The 19,631-nt window shown below is 43.8% G+C and overlaps 1 protein-coding gene across 1 annotated transcript in view; it reads right to left on the bottom strand.

The window, feature by feature from the left end:
- DOCK2 (dedicator of cytokinesis 2) overlaps nt 1-18,252 on the bottom strand; it is a 1,824,799-nt gene extending 1,806,547 nt beyond the window's left edge. Inside the window, exon 1 of the mRNA XM_085617853.1 lies at nt 17,930-18,252. Coding sequence (XP_085473979.1) covers nt 17,930-17,972 — 43 coding nt within the window. The 5' untranslated portion in view covers nt 17,973-18,252. The remainder of the gene's footprint in view (nt 1-17,929) is intronic.
- Nucleotides 18,253-19,631: the final 1,379 nt, after the last annotated feature.

Genomic DNA, 19,631 nt, shown 5'->3' with positions numbered 1-19,631 from the left:
TGTGTGTGTGTAGGTGGCTCTGTGGGTGGCTCTATTTGTGTGTGAGTTGCTCTATGTGAGTGGCTCTGTGTGGGTGGCTCTGGGTGTGTGGCTCTGTGTGTGGGTGCAAATGCAATAGGTCTCGCATTTGAGAGTGATTAAGCTATTAACATTGTAAACAACAATGCCGTTTCTTTAAATGTTTTAAAAACAAAAACATAAACAAAAAGAATGTCATGAGCAATGCCAATAGCTCTAACTTTAACAATGCCGAGACCATTGCATTGTAAATGCTTGTTTTAATTTTCTTACAATGCGCTTTGCATTACAAATTTGACTTATAATAATTTACATTATTGTATAAACTCATTTTAAATACTACCACATTATCCTCGATAAAGATAGACTTTTGTCAAAAACTGACAGAAATATCTGCAAAGAATGAATAGTAAACAGATAATGCTTAAATACTCTAAATCTTTCTAAAGAGTACTAAAATCAATTAATAACTCATAAAATATAACATATACATAACGTGTGACATTATTCACATGGTCCTAGATTAACATCTCAAAGTTCAGGTGATGTTTGTAAACCCTGCGGCCTCCAGCCTAATGGTTTGCAAATGTCAGCAAGACCCATTGATGGCAATACAAAGTCATATTGCACAGTTATCCCTTATGTATTCTCATGAATGTAATTTAGGGGTCGCAGCTGCGACCCCTGGCTTTGACCTTGCAACCCCTGGGCTCAAAGGTGGCAAAATCAGTGGCAAGAGCACAGTGTCAGGCTGCAACATTCTTGTTTCTTGATCACTTTTTATTAATATTAAGTAATAGTCTATCATTCACAATTAATGTAATAAAAAGTGGAGCATTAGAACAGGCACTGGCATCTTAGTTAAAGTAAAATTAAATACTTGTAAATGTATGTTCTGTGCACGCAAGTGTGTGAGAGGGAGTTTGGGTGAAAGTGTGTTTATGTGTGAGCATGTATGTTTGTATGTGGGATTGTGTGTGGCGTGAGTGAGAATGGTTTGTTATGCTTGTAAGACTGCTATTGGGCATGGCCAACTTCTTGGTTTATAGAGGCACACTGATGTTGCTTCCTGTAATGTTATTAAGGTCGAAGGGTGTCACCTTCGCTACTCCTGGCTTTCTGGTGAATCAATGGCCATGTGTATTCTCCATCTATAGTTGTTTAGACTATCTAGTTAACTTGTTTTTTCACCTTTTTCTCCTCTGCCTAAATTAAACAAGCATTTGCAATGCAATAGGACTCGAATTTACGCAAGACCTATTGCATTCCAAACGGGAGTGCGGGCGGGTGGCAGAGGGGTGAGAAGGCACGAACAACAGGAGTGGGGGGGCGGGAGAGAAGGCACGGACAGCGGGAGGGGGGCACGGGAAGAAAATAGTGCTCATGCAACACGAAGTAAAGGGGCCAGTAACCATGGAGGGATACAAATGACAACATGGCCGTCATAAAGAGGGACTAACAGCCTATAAACCAATCGAAAGGCAGTATTTAGAAAGGACAAAGACACAACCCAATGAATAAGTGGGTGGGGAAGTGGGTGTGACTTCTTCCCCATACTCTACTACCACAGATCAATCCCAGACTCTACTACCACAGATTAACCCCAGAGCAGCGCTTGCGCGCTGGCTCAGGGCACGCCCTAAAAAGCACCCAGCTAATTTGACGTTCAAAACTGAAGTGGTGAAATGAGACCATTTCTGTTCAGGGAGGCTGCGTTTTTTCTGATTAACGTAAACTCATGAGATGGCTCCCTTACCTGATGAGTGTAAAGTCAGGGCTTTAAGTGGGCCAGGTCTTAAAAGCAGGTGCCAAGACGGGTCCCTATCGGGCTCTCAATTTTTACCCTCATGGTGAAAAAAAACCCTTAACTCTGCAATATTACAACCAGTTACTGCCATTGATGTAACTTCAAATACACTTGTTTTTAGGTCTCGCCTGAGCTATCGTGTAAGCAATGCTCTGCGAGACATTTAGTAGGTGGGTTTAGAAAGTGCTACCCACATTTTTGTGCTGTCGACAAGCTACAGTGCACGATGGCGTGCACGCGCACAGCTGCTCCCCGCATTCCCCCCTCCCTTCTCGCCCAGCCATCTGCCTTTCCTGCGCGCGCATCCCTAGCGTGCTTCATCGCGAACGCGATCACTTTCGCTTTTGTGATCGCGATCACGATGAGGCCACTGCCACCCAATCAATGGAGGAAAACAAACCCTGTTACACTGCCCACGCGATTCACACTCTCTCTCGGATACGTCTTGTGTTATTCGTATCTGGGCTGCCGGAACACCAGAAAGGCTTCTTTTCATATGCAAGTGAGCTACATGGGAAACACTAATTCCGGTGCTTATTTCATTCTGACCCAGTTCACACTGAAGTCACGTGACCCGGCTGATCAATAGCCACCCGCCTTTCAGCGGGATTCCCAACATGCTGCGGGGCTGATTGCATTAGGGTAACCCAAGTCTAAGTGTAGTTTTCTCTTCGATAATGCACCGAGGGTCCAGAAAATTTACAGGTGAAGAATACCCGTAATTTATTTGTCAAAGAGCAATTTACCCCCATTTCCGTTTCACCTAAGTGCAACCGAGTACTTTAAGATGAATAACAGAGCGTTGTTTGTTATCTGATCTGGGGAGTCAGATGGGATTGAAGTTTTTTTTATTACAGCAGATGAAACCTTTTAAAATTTCACCGGTATTGTCATTTCACATCTAACTAATCCTGCATGCTTGAAGACCCCTGCAAAACTGAAGAATGCAATTTATTTCGAAGTACTAATATGAAGCAAGCGCGCCACCGTGATCGCGATGAGGGATTGTCAGTGTGAGACCTCACGCAGCACCATACCACTCCCCCCCACTGCTGCACGCGCATCCCTAGTGTGCGTCATCGCGATCACTTTCGCATTTACAGTGATCGCGATGAGGGACGGCACATTTTTGTGAATAAAGCTTAAAATGCGGCTGCCCATCTAGTCGTTTATACACTAGGCTGGCCTCGTTGCTGAGTATGTGTGTGCTGGCCACTCCCATTGTGTGTTTGCTGATTAATGTCCGTATCTGCTTTGGGGACACGAGAAGTGAATACCTCAAAAGGGAGAGGGTACATCTCTTGCTTCACGCACTCTCTCCTTCTGTGCCCTGATTGGCTTTTGTACGCCTCCTCTCCTGCTAGTTGTACATTTCTTGCTCACATGCTCCCTCCTGTGCTCTGATTGGCTGCTGTACACGTCCTCTCCTGCTAGTTGTACATCTCTTGCTCACACTCTCTCCTCCTCTCCCCTGATTGGCAGTTGTCTGCTACCAGTCTGATCGGGACGAGCGGCGGAAACGCATTATTCAGTAGCTGGAAGCTGAGGTGATTCCAGATGGCTGGCTCTCCAAGGGCAACAACTACAGTGAAGTCCTCGACAAGTACTTCAAGGTGAGGAACTTAGAAGGAAAGACCACTAGCTGCAGGTGGGCGTGGCCTCCATCTGGTCTTTTAGACTCACGTGGTGTATTACTTTCAGCTGCTCAGCCCCTGAGCATTCTGGTACATGGAGTGCGCTTAACATCGTTGCAAACCAATAGTTCCATGATTAGTGTTTTTCCTTTTGAATTCACATACCCAACAGAAGGTCCGTGAAGGGTGAAGGTGGCACGTGCTTTTTGTGAAATGTCAAATGGCCCTAAAAACAAGTTCTAAATTCGTACAAAACATAAGTGTCAGGGCTCTTGTCAGGAAGTCACTGCTGCTTGCACCACACATTGTCCCTGCCATGCTGCCAATGATAGTGATAACACAACAACTGACCATCACACACCTACAAGTGTGACAATTTGGACTATTACAAGCCCCCTAAGCTATACGAATTGCTTGGGCGGAAGGTAATAGTCATTTTTTATTATTGCATATTGAATTCGTAATTGACTGTTGTTGTCATCACCTCTAAATTAGCCAGTCAGCGCCACCTTGTGGCAGACTGTCACAAGCTTTTATACCAACAAAGAATCCGTGGGTCTAGAGACACAAGACTGAGTACTACCTGCAAAGAGACAAAGTGCTACAAAAAGAACAGTCCTCATAAAGAAGAAGAAGTCCCATCACCCACCGTAGTGGCATGCTTCATCATCTGGGGCCTCCTCTTAACCACACCTAGTGTGGTTAAGGAGCTACAACTCCCCAAGGAGAAAAAGGGAGGAGCTCGCGGATGTTTTTATAGTTGTAAACAGCCAGGAAAAGCTACTATCAACCAAGACGGAAGCTGCCTAACGTGTGTTGAAAAAGCATATGGAGTGCAGTGTAGAAGAACAGTGTGTTAAAATTGATTATCTAAAGAAAAATAGGTTTATTAAGTATCTTTAGATATCAAATGATAAAAACATGGTCAACATGTTTCAGCCAAAGTTGATCCCAACTTTTGGATCATGGCTTTCTTCAGGACGAAAATGTAACTACTGCAACAAAAAGAGGGCGCAAAAGGGGGTACAGATGTATCCCAGAATAAGCCCAAATTGAAACGATACCACCTACAGATATAACCACTCTTCAAATAGTAAGCGGAACTGCAAGGGTTCAATACAGTCACCCGTCATGAATCGGGAGTAATTGCCTCCACTCCTGATCACAACTCAGGGCGTGAGACAGCGCTCTGGCCGTCGCTATCCCGGACGGTCTTCCTGGCTGAAACATGTTGTCCATGTTTTTAAATATCCGCGAGCTCCTCCCTTTTTCTCCTTGGGGAGTTGTAGCTCCTTAACCACACTAGGTGTGGTTAAGAGGAGGCCCCAGATGATGAAGCATGCCAATACGGTGGGTGATGGGACTTCTTCCTCTTTATGAGGACTGTTCTTTTTGTAGCACTTTGTCTCTTTGCAAGTAGTACTCAGTCTTGTGTCCCACGGATTCTTTGTTGGTATAAATTCAGAGATTAGGGGATTTGTTCCGTGCAGGTCTTTAAATTTCCCCTCGACCCCCTTACCCCCCGGTATTTTTGCGAGACTGTCACAAGCGCCAGTGTTGACAATTAAGTGCCAGTGCCGACCACTGGAAACCACCGGCTGAAATTAGGCACTGCTAACAACTAAACCGCCCTTAATTATTTAGAACATTCCTGGCTTTCTGGACCCCCTTTTGGCCCTAAGCAGTAACACGGCATTCTTCTGGGTTAGCTGGGGATCAGAGTACCTCTGATCTGAACTTCTTGTCTAAAGTCCCTTTAACTACCTTGTCTGTTGTGTTGCTGAATTTGTCAACACAACTTTCAAAAGTCAGCCTTTGGCAGAAGAGATTGGACCAACTCTTACACATACCGCCCTGCCTCATCACACAGGCACACATACTCACTGACACACAGACCTGCCTTGACACACATTCACAAAACACTGTCACATTCAAGGGCACACAGCTGTAACACACTTCCTGTGGAGTTTGTGAAATAGAAGAAGGACTAGCTAGATTAAGCTTTCTTTGAGTGGAAGGCTTCATTTACTTGGAAGGTTTTTGATGGACGACCTTGGGTGAGATTGGTGATTTGTAGGGGCGCAGTCGAAAAGCAGGCATTCGCTTGACAAGAGGTAGTCCTTTGCGGTTTAAGGATGATGTGGTGTCATGATATCATTGTTGACATATCGGTATCCACAATATTGACTCACACTATATTGTCAAGATAAATAGACGTGGAGCAATACAGACTACAGTAGGAGTCACCATGCCTTGTAACTAAAAAGAATTCTTCAAAGAACAAGCATTTGGAATGCAATAGGTCTCGCATTTGCAAAAGTTTAAGCTCTTGGCATTGTTCATGACAATGCCTTTTTTATCTATTTTATAAAACAAACACATAAATAAATGCCATTATCATTTAGAATGTCAATAGATAGTGTTGCATTACTATTACCAATGCCAACTGCTCACACTTTTATAATGCGAGACCTAATGCATTGCAAATGCTTGTTCAGTTTTATATAGTGCACACTTGGAGCGCTTTCCATGAGCTCCAGTAACATTGCAGAAGGACATATTTATTTTTTGAATCACAGGACATCAGGGTCGAACCTGATTTTGCAGCCCGAAGGTCGGCTGCTCTATCCTTAGTCCACAACCTCGCCCACAAGAGCGAGTAGCATTTTCAATATTATATGCAACAAAGTGATAGTTATTGCTCATTCATCTTATGCAACTTACAACCATTGACAAAGCTAATAGTCCTGGCTTGGTGTAGATGTAATGTTACTTGTTGCATTATATATGTGGATGAAAGGACAGAAGCAGCAAAATACCAGTGGGGTGGCACACTATGCGAAGTACAGATTTTTAGCTTAAGTGTTTTAAGCCACTCCCTTAATTACAGTGGCCACGCCCCTATGACACACACCCCAGTTTATTCATCCCACTTAAAGCCCTGTGTAAAGTGCTATGCATGCCTAGAGTAGATTGCCACATCGAGCTGAGCTGCCGCCCTGCCTGCTGAATAAGACATGCACGGATGTTCCAAATGCAAATTATCTTCAAACTCGCGCCTCGGCACCACGCGCATTGTAACAGACATAACGATAACACACGAGCACCATTACTATCTGTTTCCTAAGGATTTTAATCTGACACTTATGATTGGTAAAAGTAAACTGGTGGACTTGTCCTCAAATTGACCTTTAGTCAAATGTTCGTATCCTCGTGCCCTTACTTTGGTAACTTCTGGAAATACTTGGATCACTTGTCACCTTCTGATAGGACGAGAGAAGTCACCAGACTTGTCGTGATTACGTCACATGAAATTATGTTGTAGTAGCTTTAGAAAAGCTATAATGCCTTCAACGAACGAATCTCTAGGCTGCCTGCAGACGCCTGAAAGCAGAGCCCAGTACACTCAGAAACCACAAACGTTTCAATCTAGAACACAGGCGATAATACAGGAGACAGGTATAAAGTGAAACTGTGCTCACGTACAAACGCTACAGACCCCAACAGCAAAATCATTGTTCATGGTGGCACAGAGATTATAATCCATAGTGCTCTGAAGCGAGCCTTTTGATAAAAGCACCTTGAAATTCTTCAACCACTTAAACTAACAGCCAAGCAGCTCAGTTCTAAATTTATAAAAGAATAAGTGCCAGGCCTGTCGCCAGGAGGCTTCCATTCCCCACCCCAGGCCAGGGCTGCCGGTGACAGAACAAACACACCTACGAAAACTACACTCCTTCAAGTGTGGCACTTCAGACCATTCCAGGGCCACAAAGCTAAAAGAATGGCTTGGGTGGCCGGCAATAGCATTCTAATGTATATTGAATTGATAAACAGCTGTTGTTGAGTTCATCTCTAAAAAACACAAACCGCACCACCACGTGGCAGACTGTCAACAGGCTCAGTGTCTGCAATTAGGTGCTGGCGGCCAGCACCGGAAACCACATAGTCAAATGAAGTACATGCCACGCAGTATTCTGTTTCGCAAATTCTGTCAGTGACACAAATTAATTTGTCAAACAATTAAAATGTCCCAGCACAAGACTATAAAAAAGAGGTCCTCATGCGAAATCGAAAAGATGCTCAAATCACACAGCTTCTTGCATGCAAACATGGGCACTCGGACAGCCTTAAAATTGTTATGATTTCAATACCTAAAGACCCTAAAAATAGACTCTGGCAGGTAATGGGACTCCTAATGTGTCTATATTCTCATGACATGTAGGAAGGAGCAACCTGGTCATACCAATGCTGTCTCTCTTTTAAACAAGTGATGATCTCCATTACCTCGATTCATGGTCCTCCCCGAACCAGTCAAAGCTGAAGGAGGCGGCCCCGCCTCCGGACACAGCTCTGACATGCCATTTTATGTACTCCCTCGATCTCCCCTGCTGGTTGCAGAGCTGCTGGGAGTAGAAGAATGGACCTACCCAGCCAGTCCTCCTTTAACTCACATGCTGTCCATTCAGAGGACCAAATACAGAAGGAACCAGGTGTGGACTGGGACAAGCAGAACTACGAATGACGGTAATGAGGATTACCAGTAAGTAATTGTATTATTACACTCCTCGTCCCAGTAGAAATTGAATGAAGATATACCAAGCTTCATAAAATATGCACCGACAACCAATGGTCGCAATCAAGCCTTTGGGGCCAGGAATTGAGTAGAATTGAACCCTTTTCCTCTCCGGTTCTCCAGAACTGGTATTATTGCCTTTTTTGCAACGGCATAGATTGTCTTTTGCACTCCTCTCTTGGTAAAGAGGTAGACAGAAACTGGGCCATGTAAAAACAGGATTATATAACCATCTCTGATGAGGTCAAGCACTCAACCCAAAACCTACCACCGATAATAAAACAGCCTCAACCGCACCTCAACCTCATGAAAGTCACTGTAGCGACTGCCCTGGATCTTGAGGAATAACTGGTTGGGAGGTGTTGCCAAACACAGCCCTCTGACCTCAACCACAAAAGGTAGGCTTGTTTTAAAGGCTAATGTTTTAATATTAAACACTCATTGTTGGTGAATAATTTGAAAGATGTAAGGATCTTTTTCTCCTCTGCAGTCTTCTGGGCCATTTCATCAAGTTCTGTCCCAAAGACTGTCAGGCTGTAATGGAAGCTTTTGAACGAGCGAACTCTGAGCGATCTCCAGTTTCCAGGGCTTCCTCCACGGGAGATGAGGTCCTACTATCACCATTATGTCTGACAACATTCCAACATCAGTTGCATTTTTGCAAAGATGGAAGTCGGATTGTCTTTCTCCTCAGTGCAGTGGAACAGCTGTTGACAACCCTTGAGTAACACCTGTATTGCATATGCTGCATTGGTCCCTGCCCTGATCGAAAAGTTGGATGCTGAGTAGGACTGTTTGAAGGCAGCTTCCACCTTTCTGTCGACTACATATGGTAATGTTGACTCTACAGATACCAGAGATGATGTTGAGGCCATTAATCCAAAAACTGGATTCACCATCAGGGTGTAGGAAAATTCCTGTTCAAAATTCTGAAAAGAATACCTTCTGTTGAGGAAGCGAGGAATAGAAGTCTGTGTCTTTCCATTCCTTGAACTGGAGTTGTTTGATGGCATCATTCAATGTAAGGTTGTCTACCTGCGCCTCACTATATTGTGAATAAAAGCCCTCTTTCTTATGGGTCTTCTCTTCAAAGCCTAAAGTCTCTCTGGTATGCTTTATGATGTCTCGCATCTGAGCAGGCCGTGCCTTTTGACGGCATCCATCTCTCCTTCCTGGTCATCCTCCTGCCTTTTAGCTCTGGGTTCTGCTAGAGCAGAGTCAGCCACTTCCCTTATTAGGGATTGTAAAATTGCTCTGGTGATTTGCAGGACTTCCTCGTCTTCTTGCATGACTGCAGGTTCCATATTGTGCTGCTTACGGGATTTCCTAGCCTCCCTTTTGGAACAAAGACGCACTACAGCAGTGTCTGTTAACTACAGTGCTTAACCCATGAATGTCCACTCGAATGGGAACTTAAACAATAATAGGTAATTGTGTCTCGCTTCATCTGATGCTCATTCAATCACACTGGTGTGGATTGTGGTACTGAGAGCGCCTTGAAGCGGCCCGACTGCCAGAAACTCTGAAAGCTCCCCAGTACAGGTGGGCGAGCCACTGAAAGCTCAAGCCAGGCTCAAGCGTGAAGCCTGGCTCTGGCTCGGCTTGAGGTCCTGTTGGAACCTCGAGCCCATAATTAGCTACACTTTCATGTGGCTTCTGCCTCCCTCTACCCGGGATGTTGTGTCACGGCCAGAACTGCAGATTGTGGAACTCTGGAACCAGGTTTGAGTCTCAGCGTTGGCTCAACATCATGTGGTTATAGGCAGATCACTTATCCTGACCATGCCTATGAACAATGCATGTGATCTTGTTTAATGTAACTGGTGGTCAAGTGGAACGCTCCAATGACTTAGAGTCGAGTTTGCGCTGCATTTTAAAAACTGCAGAAGAATGCACTAAGGGGTCAAACAAAGCCTTAACATAAGGAATGACAAACAGATATCCATTTACTGGCTTATTTGTACAGAGTCAAACCAGAAAACCTCACTAAATCACAGCTTCACCCGCTTAAATTGTTTGGTCTTAGGCAAATATTTCAACAACATTCTTCATTATCGCGTATGTAAGCACTTTCGAAAATGTGAGTTCAGGCTACCAGTTGTACAAAACGATCACTTTTAATAAGTCCTTTTCAGTGCAGTGCTATAATGTGCCCTATCAGTGTGAAAACTTCCACATGTTAACAAAATATTTATTTTCAACTTTGAAGAAAGTTTATCATATTTTACTAGGTTTGTTGTATGATTTACATAACACATATTTTCAGGGATTGGCTCATGCACAGGCTCTAGGATCCGAGCCAGATCCTTGGCTCGGCTCTGGCTTGGCTCTCCCTGTTAATTTGTTAGCTCGCCCACTTCTGCTCCCCAGCCCAGCACATGAACGGATAGTGCGTCAGTGCATGGTAAACAGAAAATGGCTATCAGTCGAAAACACTGCACCTGCTTTTGTTACAGGTGGCTGATATTGCGGCCCCCTGAGGAAACGCCTGGTGCCCACTACGACCACTAGGCCCTGCAGCCTTCAGCACACTGAATGCACACTCCCAGATCCCGGAAGGCATGAAATTAATACATCGCCACAACTGACCAAAGCAAGTGTATCAGTGACCGAAAAGGAAGTACAGATGTCATAAAACATAGAAAGACATAGCGGGCTTAACTCTGTCGGAAACAGAGATTTGCTGTCGAATCCTGAACTTACGTCATTACCAATGCATAGCTGATAAAACCTCTACCACATAAAACTCCTCAAAGGAGGTTTTGTAATCTTTTTAAAAGCCTCGCCAAACCCCTCTTTTGCAGCCAGACACTTGCCACTTGGACCTATGTGGCTCTCTTACAAAATTCTTCCAATGGAAAGTTCAACAGACCAATAATTCCATTCCAAGCAGTCCTACTGCTCTGTGCTTGCAGCCTTATGGAACCAGCAAAAGGGACATGCCTTTAAATGGTTGATGTACTTTTCTTAGAATGATTGGATGTGCTTCTCTCACACTTTGCAATAGATTGTCACCTAGTAGCCCCCATCAGCTAGAAACAGGGGCCTGAGACAACATTATTGAAGATGCCAGTGACTGATCCAAACTCCCTCAGCAAAGATCAACCTTTTTCTAAATTTTCATTGTCTATGATTTTTTGGGAAAACAGATCAATAAGCAAATCTCAACTTTTCTTGGGGCAAATAACATAGACTGTGTCCAATTTGGTTTGCAACCTGTGCATAACACAGAGACCATTGTGACCTCGATTCTACATTACCTTAAATTAACTATGGATGAAGGTGGATGTGCAGTGCAGAGTTTTTAGACTCCTCAGAGGACATCAACACCATATTACAAGAGATGCTTATTACCTACTTTTTTGCCATTTGGGGTAATGGTCATGCATGGACAGTTTCTTAACTGTCAGACTGCACTCAAACGGTGGAATTGGAATCTTCCCAATCTTTATTCAATAAAGTTGATCACAGTATACCCATGGTTCATAGCCCAGACCCACATTTTGTAATGTATATGTGGCTCTTCTTGTACACCTGATATAATCGTTTGGGTTTCTATAAATGACTTATGCCAATGACACATGCATAGCCATTAGGCTTAACAATCCTTCAGGACAATCTCAAATTCAATTTGAAGAATGTCTATTTGCTGTAGCCTACTAAATGAACATTAATGCCATAAAGTTAAAAACAGAACAAACCTAATCACAAATAGTCATGGCAATAACTAGTGATTGATGGCTATGCAAATTGAGTCATCTACCCTGTGCCTCAAGTTTGCAATTTAGTTTTCACTCTGGATGAATCTCTAACCCAAGAAACAAATCTACCTCATATAACGAGTATCTCAGAATGCTTCAGAACATCAGCCATCTCCTCCCGCTGTCTAGTAGTAAATCTGTAGTATAAGCAGTCATAGTGTAGTGTCTATACTAATGCTGTTCTCCATTAATCAGAACCCCAAAATATCATCTTGCCAGATTACAGGTGGTTCAAAAGGCCTAAATGTGGCTTATTTTGGGTTCAGATTGAAGAACTTCCATGTATCCCCTGAGGGCCATCTATTGGCTCCCGATAGACAATAGATGACGTTTATCTTATAAACCGTGCATTTAATTTGAAAGTTCCAATTTATCTGCAAGCAAAATTCAGATATTATCAGGCCAACATGGTGCTAAGATCAGCGTTCACTCACCAGCTAACTATTTACAAGGTAACGAAGACCACAGCAGGAGGCCACTCATTTTTACTCCACACGACTGAAACCTAGAATGCTCTACCTCCAACCGTGTGTCTCTATATGAAATGCCTCCGTTTTAGAATGATTACTTAAAACCTGTTTCTACGGCTCCTAGTCAAATTCTGCTACACGTTTTACTCATGCTATTGTGGTACCCATGCCAGGGCATCCTTGAAGTCACAGAGTGCTCTGCAAACAGCAATTCATTCATTTAAAAAACTAAGAAAGGGAAGAGCCATGAACTATTCAAACGCTGCTGAAAGCAGTTTGGTTAGCATTTCTAACCAGGATTTTTCCTCCAATTACTTTTTTTTTACTGCAAATATGCCTCAGATAGTGGGTTCAAAAGGGTCTAATGTATGTATGTCTTTTCCATTATGTTTTTTCCTATCCCCTTCTCAGTCGCGGCTCCTGGAGGGAGTGCTGCGGGAGGTGGGGCGGGCTGCGGGGTACTAAACTCTGGCATACGGCCGAACAGAGTTAAGCACATAAATAAATAAATAAAACAAATTACATTGCGCGCGCAGCTACGCCATTTGTGTTGCAGCGCGCGCACTGTAATTCATTTTATTTATTAATGTACTTAACTCTGGTTGGCCTTATGCTGGAGTTTACTACCCACCACCCTGCCCCTCCCCTAGCCCGCCCCACAGCACTCCCTCCAGGGGCCACGACTGCCCCTTCCCCTTTTTTGCCCTTGCTTTTTCTAGGCCCCATCATAATGAGACACGGATTACATTCCTTCATGTTGTTTGCATTACTTCAATTATGTGTCATAAGTTTTGAATTTTAGAACCTCTTTTGTAAGAAATTGGGTTATTGGTTGACTGAGGTGTGAGCCCTGGTCAAGCAGCAATCACAATCTGCATCAGGATGAGGCACAAACCAATCCTAAATTAACCTTTGCTCAACCCCCTGGTAACTTGACAGAAAGCAGCCAGGCTTAACCTAGAGGCAATGTGTACAGTATTTGTGCAATTAATAAATAAGACAGTAGAACCAGAGATATGCAGGTTTAAAGATTTCAGTAAACAATAGCGCCAAAAAGCACCAAGCGCCATCTGTGTATTTCTGGTTGTGTCAACAAAGTCACATGTTCAGGTCGACCATGACTGAGCATTGGGCTTGCTACTGGGACTCAGTTAGGCTCACTGAACAAAGGTACCTTAAATCCTGGTGCATGTCTGAGTGGCATCGCTTTGCGAGAATTTGTGTCTTCTAGTGCTGGTCCCGATGAAGCTGTGCGGTGAGGCTTTGCATTGATTCCAAAAAGCTGGCAGCTGCGCTGCCAGGCTTTGTGGGGCTTCACATTAGTCCTGATGGGTACCACAGCTGGGCTTGGCAGAGGCCCTTCAGGCCCACTGCCAATGGTCCAGGACAGGGTGGCACCACTTCGAAGTGTAGGACTCACAGAATATAGATGCTGGGTTTAAGGTTGTTGGAAACATGTTATAACCCTGATGCTTCTGACTAGGCAGCCAGCCAGCTAGCTTTGGAGTCACTCTGGGGTTCTGGATTCAGAATTGAAGGTCCACTCTTCTCACCCAGGTAAGAGAGCAACAGGCAGTAGGTCAGCACAGCAGGGTAGCAGTCCTTCAAAGCAGCAGTTCAGCAGAGCGGCAGTCCTTTCAGCAGCACAGCAGTCCTTCTTCCTGACAGAGTATCCACAGGTCCTGAAGTGTTCTGAAGAGTTGCTGTCTGAGGTCCAGTATTTATACCCAGTAGTGCCTTTGCAATAGGGAGAAGCTTCTGGAGGCATGTCTTTGAAGTGCACAGGTACCCTGTCTTGCCTGCCCTAGCTCAAGTCTAACTACAGGGGGTATGCAGCCCTTTGTGTGGAGGCAGGACACAGCCTATTAAACTGTTAGTGGGGCTGTGCCCAGCTCCTCCCTCCCATCCTGCCAGTGTTGGCCCATCCAGGCACACCTAAGCTCCGTATTGTGAGTGACTGTCTAGGAGGAATACATAAAGCTCAACTGTCAGCTACACCAAGTCATGTGACCCAGAGACAGAGTACAGGCACTAAATGGCTAAGGCGGGAAAATGGCAACTTTCTAAAATGTAATTTTCAAAACTAATTTAAAATCAGACTTCACCATAGGTCAGGGTGTTTTATTAGAATTCCAAAAACACCAAACATAAATGAGCTACCTATTCCCATTTGGAAGTTACAGCTTATTAAATGTAATAAAGTAACTCCAATGTTATCCTACGGAAGAGGTAGGCCGTTCAGTAGTGAAAAACGAATTTAAGAAGTTTCCACTACCACTACCAAGACATGCAAAAATTACAACTTTTTAAATACAGCGCACCCTACACTCTAGGCTGTTTAAGGCCAACCCTAGTGGTGACTTATATGTATTAAAAAAGAAGGTTTGGGCCTCGTAAAAGGTTTATTTTGCCAGGTTGAAATGGCAGTGTAACACTGCACACACAGGCTGCAATGACAGGCCTGAGATGTGTGAAGGGCTACTTAAGTGGATGGCATTATCAGTGCTGCAGGCCCACTAGTAGGATTTAATTTACAGGCATTGGGCACAGGCAGTGCCACTTTTCTAGGGACTTACAAGTAAATTAAATATGCCAATTGGGTATAAGGCAATTCTACCATGTTGCAAGGAAAGAGCACATGCACTTTAGCACTGGTTACCAGTTGTAAAGTGTGCAGAACCCTAAAAGCCAACATAAATAGGTTCATAATAATAACACAGGAGGGTGAAGGTAAAAGGTTTGAGGATGACCCTGCAGAAAGGGCTAAGTTCAGCAACAGTGCTACCACCTTTTTGGGTTTCCCGTCATCTTTTCCCATTGCTTATGTCCCTTTGTTATGTTTCTTCCTTATGCCACATACAAAAGGATTTTAGCCAAACTGTGATTGAGATAAAAATGAATAGATCACACGGGCCCATTGCTTTGACGTTTCCCAACATTGAAGTCTCCTTGTTGAGTCACGGATGTACTATAACTCACATGTGTCCTTCTAATAATGTAAATCACATTGAATTTACCACCTCTAGTAAAAAAATACGTTAACAGATGGAAAGAAATCAACAGAAAGACAGGGAGACAAAAATAAACGAAGATGCAGAGAGATGCATATGTTATGTTGGTGTGTGGACACTTGAAAGACAAACTGAAAAGACCAAATGTGTCATCGCCGAGGAGAAACGTCCATAAAGCATGATCTGATACATGAGAGGGGCCTGTGATTAAAAAGCTTGTGTCTGTGTAAGATTACAAACAGCAGTTTGTGATGCTTGTTCTCTGTATCGCAACAAGCTGGCACAAAGAATTTGAGAGCAAATGCTTGACTGCTGGGGCTATCTGGAGTTAAACACAGTGCTTAATTTGAGCCGGTGGTTTCTGGTGCTCGGCACTGGCACTTAATTGTCAACACCGAAGCTTATGATGCTCTGCCACATGATGGCACAGTTTGCCTAATTTACAAACAAGCACAGCAACAGTTGTCAATCAATTCAATATACCTTAAAAATGATTAATCCCTGTCTCCAACCCATTCTTATAGCTTTGAGGGACAGGAATAATTTGAATTTTCACACTTGGAGGAGTGTGATAGTTAGTAGTTGTGCTGGTACTGTCACTGGCAGTGCTGGTAGGGGCAAAGGGTGGTACAAACTGCAGTAGCCTTCTGTCAAGGGCCCCAGGACTTATTTTTTCACAATTTAAGCACTGGTTAAACAGGAGCTTCTCGGACACTAATACAGCAACAAATGCAGATTTTTCAACTTGTAATTTTTCACGTGGACCAAATATTAGGGCTCTGCTCTGGTATGTATATTAAGAGGGTCGGTCCTAAGGGTACTATGGGGGTAAATTTAACGTGTAACCGTTTTCAGCTGCTGTGTAAGGACAACTAGTTGTGTTTTGATGGCAAAATGATGTCATGCTTTGAAACCTTGTGACACTGAAATGGTCTGCAAAGAATATAATATTAGCTTTGTTCTCACAGTGTTGAGAAACTGCATGTAGAAAGGTTTCCTGGTGCCCAGCACTGTATCCATAGCAAACCACAACCAATAAACAAGCCTGTGACAAAATACATCATTTTCACTTCTACTGCCCTCTTCACATATGATATAGATCTCCGCCTATTTATGTGTTTTTTCAATGACAAACGGAAGGAGCCTCATGCAAGAGGATGTTGTTATCATTTTATGGGAAACAACTTTTACATTTTGTAAAGAAAGAACATACACATTGTAAAATGAACATTGTTTTAGCGTGAGGCTCTCATACTACTATTTGATTTATTCATGACCTCTTCAAACGTGAAAATAATGAAATCAAACATACAACCCTCAAACAATTCACTTTTTATTCCTATAAAATTTTGCTACATGCAGGTTTGTCTATTTTACACAATTTCCATTGATTGCTGTTAGACTACTTTTTGTGTTGCATATCTGCCCAAACACACACTTTTGATTAGTTCATCAAAGAGCTCAGATGTACACATTCAATTAACTAGAACAATCTTGAACCGAAGTCCATGAAAAACATCTGGTGATGTCCACTTTAATCTCAACCCACAAGCACATAAAAACAGTTGTTGGTGGGTCACGTGAATTTGTGCGCTGTTCTGTTTTCAAGTGCCCTGCCTCTCTTCTGCTCTCAAGCCGGCATACCTGAAGCTTAGTCATGTGCATTGCACTGGCGTCAGGCAGGAGTGCCGTGTGGGATGCTGCCTAGTTCTCCCACATTTGCTAGCGGGTGCCCAATGCTTATTTGAGAGTTCGTCTAAAATGCACCAAGGAGGAGGAGGAGGAGCCTAGCGCGCAACCAAGATGGCCGCGTAGGTGCGAAGCTCCCGAGGACCTCCGCGACCTCCTGAATTAATCCTGATTATATCCTGTCTTTGACGGTTGTAGGCCCATACTTGTAACTATTTGAGATTGTAATAAACGGTTTCAAAAAAAAAAAAAAAAAAAAAAATGCACCAAGGAGTTAGAGTTCTTGAGTGTTCAGATATTTCATAGCATGAATTTGCAACAGGATGCTAGGGCCTTGATGGTAGTAATCCGCGGAGAAACGAAAAAATATGGCTATTTTTTTTTTTTATGTATAGAAAGGACTATTCTTGCTTAATAAAATGTAGCTTTAAAAACGAGTCTATGTACACACATTTGTAATCTAACTGTCTGTGTTTCTGTATCACCAGCATCTTTTGTGTTTCTAACAGTATCCAAGTTGGAGTCGCTTCTGTGTACTGGGAGACTGGCATGCATTGTATTCATTCTAGGCAGCCCCACTAAACTTGGCATAACACTTACTGGTTTACAATTTGTCTTCTGTGAAGTATAGAAAGAAAAACAGCGTGTTGGCATTGCGCTCATACATGTTGCAAGATCTTCCACGGTGCAAACAAAACACCATTGAAAACACTGTGATGCAGACGTGCAACTAGATAGCCCGCTTTTACATCGGATACCCTGCTCAATGCGTACTGACCGGTTGTACACGCACTCTTCTACAAACGCGCCTAGCCAATATGTATGTAGTTACTCTCCACTGGTCGCCTACACATCCTGTCCTCGAATCATACATATTAGGGAGAAACTGGCTGGGGCTAACTCGCCCAGCTCGTTAAACTGGTCCAGAAACAGAAGTGAAAGCAAGGTTAGATGTGCACATACCCACTCCGTATCTTTCCTTGCCAGCCTTGTGCCAGGGCGTCATTGTCGGAGTGTAAAGTCTGCTGCCCGGTCTTAGTTGAACTTTCCGGCAGCGCTGCAGGCTTTTTTGAGATTCCGAGTCGCGCGCAGGTGTGTCCTGCTCCTCAGTGGCTCCGGAGCCCCCGCGCGCGCTCAATTCAGAGCCTTTGTGGGGCGATGGGCAGGCCGCGTCCGCGCGCCTCTCGTTACTGGCGTAGCCTCCCGCGTGTCAGTGTGAACTAAGAAACTCTTCTCCGCCACGCTCTCAATCTGAAACTAAAGAGCAAGCATGCCGCCCCGCCTCTGCTGCAGTGCGGTAGGAGCCCGGTTAAGGAGCCCTGCCTGCTTCCTTCCTCTTTTCTACATCTCTTTTCACACTCTCAAAAAGTCGTGACAGTTTGTGCAACGATGTTGGAAGAAGGGGGTCCATGATGCAACATCAATGCCTTTGTTAATCAAGGCAGCAATAAAAGCCAGGGACCAACGATTATATATCACTGATCCATTCTTAACTCAGGCCCAAGCAACACTTTACAAAGACAGCAAAGCTTTCCTCAACCAGACCGGGGATTTTAAAAATAGGACTACTTCGTTGTATACTACAAGTATTCATACATTGTTACTGCTTTTGGTATATATGACCCAATATGCGAACATTTGAGAAGATTTCAAAGCGATCAATATAATTTAGCAACTTTTTTTTCAGTAGAGGGAGACACTCGATAAAATATGCCAGGGTATTGGTAATTCTGCAGTATTTTTGTATTCCACATTTATTTGCATTTGGGTCAGGGACACCACAAGTCAAATTCTCACGGAGAAATGAGGAACCCAGAATACGCCTTCCCCAGATCGTGTTGAGGCATTTACTAGCATCAGTAAGTACTGAAACTGCGAGGCGAGGCAGTTACCGGCTCTGTTAATACCTCCTATTCCGAGTTTTCACCAGGAAACGGACCATAATGTGGACTGTGGTACCCACTGCACCACATTTCACTCCCAGCAGTGATTACCAAGCATTCTCAACCAGGTACATTTCAACAGGTCAGCCTGCTGACATTGAACTTGTGAAAATTGTGATGGTGCAATATTTATCGTTAGGCACCTGGTAATTTCCCTAGTGGATAACTCTATAGGGCTCGGAATCCTGAACCCTTTGCATATAGAAATGCGAGCAGGGATAGAAAGTGTGCTCCATATTTGTAATCGGTGTCCTTGGAGAGTACTCTCCTAAAACCCCTTTGTTTAGGGCTAAATCTATCCCATTTTTGCTGGGTGGCGTTGGATTTCAAGCTCAAAAAGAATTGTGTATTTTATGAAGGCTGTATGTGTATAGTGCTGACCTATCCAAAAGGCAGTGGAGCACTGTACATTGTCGAAGGCAAAGATGTAGGTGCAACTTCAGCCACTTCCTGAGTTTGGGCAAGTTTGGAGTAGTCCTGATAGATATAGGTATGTTGTTCCATTTCCCGAATACATAGAAACAGAAGGTTAGTTAACTTGTTTTACATTTATTTCCCTTCTTTGCCTCCAGTCTGATGGTGTCCTGACTTCAGGTTGCTGAGAGCATCCTTAGATGACATTGTCAGCCAGATATGTGTGGGTGCTGGTCATGCTTTGTAAATAATGCAGTTGGTTTTGAAGATGGTGCAGGATGGCAAGGGGCGTCATTAGGGTTTCATCC

This window comes from Triturus cristatus, chromosome 7 (genome assembly GCF_964204655.1).
Source record: "Triturus cristatus chromosome 7, aTriCri1.1, whole genome shotgun sequence".
NCBI lineage: Eukaryota > Metazoa > Chordata > Amphibia > Caudata > Salamandridae > Triturus > Triturus cristatus.
Note: the sequence above shows the minus strand (reverse complement) of the source record. Positions and strands in the feature narration are given on the sequence as shown.